General features: G+C 38.2%; 1 protein-coding gene across 1 annotated transcript; it reads right to left on the reverse strand.

Moving 5' to 3' along the window:
* Positions 1 to 19: 19 nt before the first annotated feature.
* Positions 20 to 2,936, reverse strand: LOC126597757 (uncharacterized). Its single transcript, XM_050264587.1, has 2 exons — positions 805 to 2,936; positions 20 to 478 (listed from the first exon to the last, which is right to left on the reverse strand). Exons 1-2 carry the CDS (start codon positions 1,853 to 1,855, stop codon positions 438 to 440), a joined length of 1,092 nt encoding a protein of 363 aa, XP_050120544.1. The 5' UTR covers positions 1,856 to 2,936; the 3' UTR covers positions 20 to 437.
* Positions 2,937 to 7,781: the final 4,845 nt, after the last annotated feature.

Raw genomic sequence — 7,781 nt, forward strand, 5'->3', positions numbered from 1 at the left:
AAGAGTAAAACTTAACAAATATCTGAAATGCCTCTGATGTATTATTCATTGGAAAAATCCACAAGAACCTTGAAAATTCATCTACAAAGCTTATGTAGTACCTACATCCTTCGATGTACAACTTTGGAGATAGACCCCATACATCAGAATGAATCTTTTCAAACAAATGTGTAGCCCTAACTTGCTTTATAGGGAAAGATTGTTTAGTCATTTTTCCATGAATACAAGATACACAAAAAGAAGGACAGAAATCTGAATTAACTGAAATCTGTGAATTCTTCAACATAAGTGCCAGGATATATTCTGCAGGATGTCCTAATCTTTTATGCCATGCTGAAACTTGAACCTTCTTTCCAAGAAAAGCAACACACTTATTCAACCTTGCAGCAAAGGAATTATTGAAGACATTGACTGGTATAGTGAACAATTCCCCACCATCACTCTTGCCTTGGTACATGATCACCTTTGTTGCCTTGTCCTGTATAAAAACTACCACATCATCACATATAAACCAACATCCATTATCTTTGCATAACTATTTAACATAAAGTAAATTCACAGTAATCCGAGGAACATATAACACACTCTCTAGTAACAAAGGATGTTTAAAAGTAGATAGTGTACTAGAACCAATATGAGAAACTTTTAATCCTTCACCATTACCAACAGTTATCTGTTCATCACCAAGATAAGGTATAGCTTGATTAAGATTATTGATATTGGCTGTCATATGATGTGTTACACCTGTGTCAATTATCCACTGATCATTGATATCAAAACCATGACCATTATCAATCAGAGTACCTTCATTCTTATCAATCTGTGTTTGTGCAGTCATTGCAGCAAGATATGGTGGTGGTGGACTCCATTGATATGCATAATTGTTCCTACGGTAGCATTCGAGAGCAATATGCCCCCTTTTTCCACAAATTTGACACATTGTAATCCCAGATGATTGAGAATTTCCATTTTCAGACCTATAGTAGCAATTAGGAGCTGTATGCCCTCTCCTAGAGCAAATCTGACATTCAGGAGAAACACCAACCTTGAAACTAGGGTTGCCATTCCATTTACCTATGTTTGAACCATTACTAGAGAATGAATTCCTATTATTCCCACCAGAAGAATTACCTCCAGTAGAGTAAGAATTACCTCTAGTAGAGTAATTATTATTGCCAGAGAAATTTCCTCCATTTCCTCCACTTCTATTTCCCACATTATTTCCACCAGAATAAAATTGTGAGTTATTGCTCCCACTAGAATAGTTATTACCACCAGCAAACTTTCTGTTGCTGTAATTATTATCTCTCTGTTGAGGATGGAGACCTCTATTCCCATGTCCCATAAAACCAGATCCTCCTTGAAAACCATTACTGAACTGATCTTCTTGAAATCTTTGAGCATTCGAACTTTCTCCCTGTTCAAAACCACCTTGGAACCTTTGATTATCAGAATTTGCACCATTGACATACATTGCAGACATACAGGATGTTACAGATTGAATCCTTGAATCAATTGTTCCTTCTGCACTCAACAATTGTGCCCTAAAATCTTTCATAGAAATTGGTGTTTCCCTTGCCAAAATTACAGTTTTGATCATTTCAAACTCAGTTGGCAAACCAGTCAACACTGCAATTATGTAATCATTATCAGTAATTTTCTCTCCTACAGACATAAACTGCTCCCTAATGCCTTTCAATCTTAACAAGAACTTATCCACAGTTTCCCCACCTTTCTGTGAGGTGTGAAACTCAGTTTTCAACTGATTAATTCGAACTCCTGAAACTGACCCATATCTTTCTTGCAAAACAATCCAAGCCTCATGAGATGTTTTACATCCAATTACATGATCCATAGCATCATCAGTTAGCGTATCAATCAATAAACTGAGCAATGCTAAATCCTTTTTAACCCATTCTTTATAAGCCAGAGTAATTTCTTTTGTAACTCCTGATTCTGTATTAATCACAAATTTTTGTGGACAAACAGATTCACCATTGAAGAAATCAAATAGATCATATCCTCTTAGTACTGATTGAAACTAATAACTCCACTTAACAAAATTATCATCACCTAACTTTATTGTTAGCATTCCTAATAACCCTTCAATCTTTACCGTAGACTCAGCCATTATCACAAGAACTTCAAAAATTGAATCAAAACTCAGAAACAACCAAATATCACCCACCAAGAATTCAACTTGTCACAAAGCAACCACGCAAGAAAGACCACTTTCAAACAACTTTATACTCCGACTATTGGCCTTGAAGGAGCACAAGATACAATATCACAGAAAACCCAATTAACAAACAATCTTTTAGATAACATAAAATCCCAGCAATCGGCCTTAGGGAAATACAATCAACAATTTCATAGCAGCTGAGAAATGGCAATTGGCCATAAAGATTCTCAAATATGGCATTCGGTCTTGAAGTCTTAACAAATCTGAAGTGTACGACAATCGGCCTTGACACTTCTAAAATTCCCAAGAAAATTCTCACTGAGACATTATCACAAACAGTTGATATGCTGGAAAGAAAACTAGTAATCGAAAACAAAACTTGAGAACTTGAATCTTGAAACCCAGAAAACAAACTCGAACATTCAAGCTTGTACGAAAAATCATTCACCCACAGCGCAAGAGGATAGCCAAAGATCAATCCATGGCGATGATACCATGTTGACAATATAGAACAAGAATACAGAAAGTTATAGTAGTAAGCTTAAAGAACAAGAAAGCTATGGAGGTAGAGAGAAAACAAAGGAAAAATGTAATCTTGTATTGTATGAATGAAATGCTTCGCACCAATTATTACAGAGAATATCAGCTTATAGCTGTTGTGTCTTTCCTTACAAGCTAAACTTTTATCTTGACCGCATAACCATATATCTCAACAGACTAAGCTGAGTTGGCATTTTGTCTTAGTCAGTGATAGTCAGCAAAAACCACTCTCACCATTTATTTCCTAACCCCATAGAATTACAAACACATTGATTGAAAAATATATATATTTCTGACAAGTTGAACATGAAATCAACATTTTAGAAAAATATTTTTCATGAGGTTTTCAATTTTTTTTATTTTTTTATTTTTGTTGTCAATGATGGATTCCCAAATCTATATCTACATTCTTTGAAAGGGAGGAGGAACAACATAGAAACCACCTCACAATTTGAAGATATGAATAGCATGGGGGTGTAAAAAATAAAAATAAAAACATAAAATATATATTTGGATCTAAAACGTAAAGAGTGTGGAGTGTATGTAGGAAATGTGGGATGTATGTTGATAGTGTGGGGTGTGAGGGTATTATGGAAAAATAAATGAGATATATTAAGATAAATTTTAATTAAAAAGCAATTGTGAAGGGTATTAAATATATGGGATGTATTCAACAATATGTGAGGTGTTAATCAAATAAGCCTAATTTTAGACATAAAAACACTTTTTGAAGAGCCACTCAATACTACAGTCTGGTGGTATTACTCTTCACTTGGAAGTGAGAGGTCTTAGGTTCGAATCTCGTGGATGGCGAATTCAATACCAAATTAGGTTGCCTATTGTGTGGCTTATTCAAACTCCCCCTCCCCTTACAAACAATCAATGTACTAAAAATATCGATGAAACATTTTTTGAAAGATTTCCATGTATTTATTTATGAATTTTGAAATTTTCATAAAAAATTAAGGTGTTTTTAATAAAATGAATTCCAGTAGAAACTTTTACAAATAAAAGTATTTCCTACATAAGAAATCATAAATAGAATTTTCTTTCAAGAGGTTATGTGAAAATAATATAAATAGTTACAAAGGGATATAGATAGACCTAGGGATATTTTCACCTCAATTTTTCGCAGATATGCCTATTCCAAACCTGAGTTTCGTACATGCAACTCATCATACTCCCACCACACATGGAAACGCCCATTATCTAGACTCTTCCACCCCAAATGGTGAACATCACCTGTCTCGTCATGTCGCCAACCTAATTAGCGCCCTCGCCCAACAGACAACCTTGGTGAATTAGCTCCTTGAACGCATCGAGACGCAACACACCTGAGACGAAGTGTCTAGAAGTATGACAAGGGTAGATGATCATGACTTTTTCCAACGACGTCCTAACAAGTAGCTGCTCGGCCACAACAAATTGAATGTTCGGGTAGTGTGCACTCTCAGCTTGGCCCTCGGGAAAATGCCTTCTCCAGCCTTAATGCATGGAGAAGCGTTTATTCCCGACTCGGCCCACGAGTCAGTGTGTGTTCGAGGTTGGGTTCACACTTCAACAAACACTCCGAACATTCCAAGTAAAGCCTCTATATGAGGCTATGCCCATAAGGAGATCCTCCTGCGAGGCACCTAAATAGGTAGTTGCACAACGGACCAAGGAGAGCACGAGAGCAGTCCGACTCAAGTTCAACTAGCAGAACACGCCAAGTGGGACAGCGAGTAACTCGCTCACCAGCCAGAAACGAACCACATGCACTGCAATCGCAACACAGACGAGCAAGACATGTGGAAGAGCAACAAGTGCTAGAATGTCAACATCGGAGGTAGCTGAAGGCTTCGCTGCCCCAATAAAGGCAAATCCATAAGGAAGCACAAAGGCTTGTAGTAGAGTATTTGAGCTGATTCTAGTGCATTAAAACCATCGATGAAGCTCAACCCCACTACTTTTATTGATCCTAAAAACTACCAAGCCTATGTGGCGCCCAAGCCGAGTAACTAATAAGCTAACTACGTCATTCAATTATGTGCGGGGCATGCCAACTCGTCGATCGAGCTTGGTCAGGGAGTAAAATGTGTTGATAGTGTTGAGCATGCTGCTGACTTTTCGATCTTGAGACTACGACCGAGGAAGAAACATGTCTCGGCCTTCGAGTTCTAAAGCCTGAAGACAAAGCGGCAAGTTCTGCAAAGTTCACAAATCGTCGACGCCGAGTTTGGTCTCGGTAATTATATTCATGAGAGTATAAGTACGCCGAATTGGTATCAGACTATATGGACACAAATACTTAAAAGAGATCAATGTCTTGATGGTAAATGTGGTTTCGTCGTAGGAATGACGAACTCTAAAATGTACTTGAGAATATCCAATCATAAAATAAAACTCAGCTTTCAATGTGCCGAGCCTAATAACCTGGTAAGACCTCACTTCGCCGAGAAGGCTAATGAGATGACCTCTTTTAACAAGGACTCGAAAATCCTTGTCGATTGAGACTTGGATAATAACCAGTCAGCCTTGAAGTAGTGTTGTCTATCCAAACTGAAGGTGCTCTTCGATCAACTGATTATACGGCTCCAGTGCTGTCTATCTAAACTAAAGATGTCGCCAGTTGCCTTCACAATGCTATTTATCTAAACTGAAGATGTCTTGGTGAGAAGAAAGAGGAAGGGGATAAAATCTCAAAGGTTGTTGAGAAGTTTTCTCAGGGCAATTTGTGTGGTTATTTGGAGGGGGCTCAATGATGCAAAGTGTCTCTGTATTTATAATGATGCTCTCACTGATGGCCAAGCCGTAAACCTCTTAATCTTCTGATGTGTCATGGCTACTAGAGAATAATCTCTTAGTCTTCTGATGTATCATGACTACCAAGAAGTAATCCATGAGTCTCCATACACCACAAATCTTTAATATTTAAATACACCACATCTGACCAAACAATGAAGGGATATTTACTTCATTATCTCAAGATATTATTTCCTATTTAATATCTTGAGAATATTCTCTCTATCAACCTTGGCCAAGACAATGCCACCATGTGTAGGGTAAAACCTTAACACCATGGCCGGCCCTCTTACGTAGCAGCCGGAATGATTCAACTGGCAGTGGCTTAGTGAAGATGTCTGCCACTTGTTCCTTCGTGTGACAATAGACAAGCTCAATTGTCGTTTGCTTCACATGGTCCCTTAGAAAATGGAACCTGGTATCAATGTGCTTACTCCTTCCATGTTGAACAGGATTCTTTGCAAGCTTAATTGCAGACATGTTATCCACATGAATCATAGTTGATTCCATTTGTGGATGACACACTGACTTCAACAGATTTCTTAACTAAATTGCCTCACACATGGTTGAGGCTACATCAACATACTCGGCTTCACATGATGACAAAGCAACAATTGATTGCTTCTTTGAAGTCTATGAGAAAACTGTTGATCCAAGAAAAAACACATAGCTAGTTGTGCTTTTCCTTTCATCTTGGTCACCTCCCCAATCGCTATCTGAATAACCAAATAATTTTGCATCTTCACCAAAATTATAAAACAAACCATAGTTTAGAGTACCTCTTATGTACCTCAAAATTCTCAGACTCCCTTGGTGTTTCCATGTACCGACTCACGAGTCCAACACCATAAACTATATCAGGTCTTGTGATTGTAAGGTACCTTAGACTTCTAACGAGACTTTTGTACACGGTTGAGTTTACAAACTCACCTTCTCCTTCCTTGGACAGCTTCAATCCAGTTGCAACTGGAGTGTTGACAATATTGCACTTGTCCATATTGAATTTCTCCAATATATCTCTCATGTACTTTTGTTGAGAGATGTAGATACCGTCACTTTCTTGCCTCCCCTCTATGCCAAGAAAGTATGACATTAATCCATTGTCAGTCATCTCGAATTCGCTGAACATGGATTGCTTGAACTCATAGAACAGTGCTTCATTGTTTCCTGTAAACAACAAGTCATCTACATAAAGACAAATAATTAAGAACTCCCTTTTTGCACCCTTCTTCATGTAAACTGAATGTTCGTATGGACATTTCTGAAATCCATTTTGGTGAAGGTAGTTATCAATCCTTGAGTTCCAAGCTCGTGGTGCTTACTTAAGGCCATACAAAGCCTTCTTCAAACGATACACCTTATCTTTTTTTCCTTGTACTTGGAAGCCTTCTGGTTGTTCCACATACACTTCTTCCTCAAGAACTCCACTAAGGAAGGCTGACTTGACATCTAATTGATAAATTTTCCATTTATGCTGAGCGGCAAGAGAGATTAGTAATCTTACCGTGTCAAGTCTTGCAACTGGAGCATAGACTTCATCATAGTTCACTTCATACTTCTGTTTGTAGCCCTTTGCTACAAGCCTTGATTTGTATCGATCCACACTCCCATCTGCAGTGCATTTGATCTTGTAAACCCACTTGACACCAATAGCCTTCTAATTTGGTGGGAGCTTTGTCAACTCCCAAGTGTCATTCTTCTCGATGGCATGGATTTCTTCTTCCATGGCTTTCTTCCAACAATCTTCTTCCACAGCTTCATTGAATGAGAGAGGTTCATGGTCTGCATAGAAGCAGAAAAAGTTGGTTTCTTCTTCTTCTTATTGTCCATAAATCTCTATAAGACTCTTTAACCTCACTGGAGTTGATGAGCTGCTTTCCTCAGTGGATGTAGGACCACTCTTTGCAGTTCTGTGCAATGGAGTTGTTGTGTTTGTTTGAGCAGGTTGTTGCTCAACAGGTGGTACAACTTCTGTTTCTTCAAAATCAGTGAAGACGATCTTCCCTTTACTGACTTCTTTGTTGTTCCTATTCCATGCCTTTTCCTCACTGAAGATGACATCTCTACTAACCACTAATTTGCCAGTTTGTGGGTTGTAGAGCTTGTATGCCTTGGACTCTTCACTATAGCCCACAAACACACACTTCTCACCTCAATCATCGAGTTTTCTCCTCTTGGCTTCTGGAACCTGAGCATATGCAACACACCCAAAAACTCTTAGGTGTGCAACATTCGGCTTATATCCACTCCAAGCCTCTTGTGGTGTCATCTTCTT

This window comes from Malus sylvestris, chromosome 13 (genome assembly GCF_916048215.2).
Source record: "Malus sylvestris chromosome 13, drMalSylv7.2, whole genome shotgun sequence".
Lineage (NCBI taxonomy): Eukaryota > Viridiplantae > Streptophyta > Magnoliopsida > Rosales > Rosaceae > Malus > Malus sylvestris.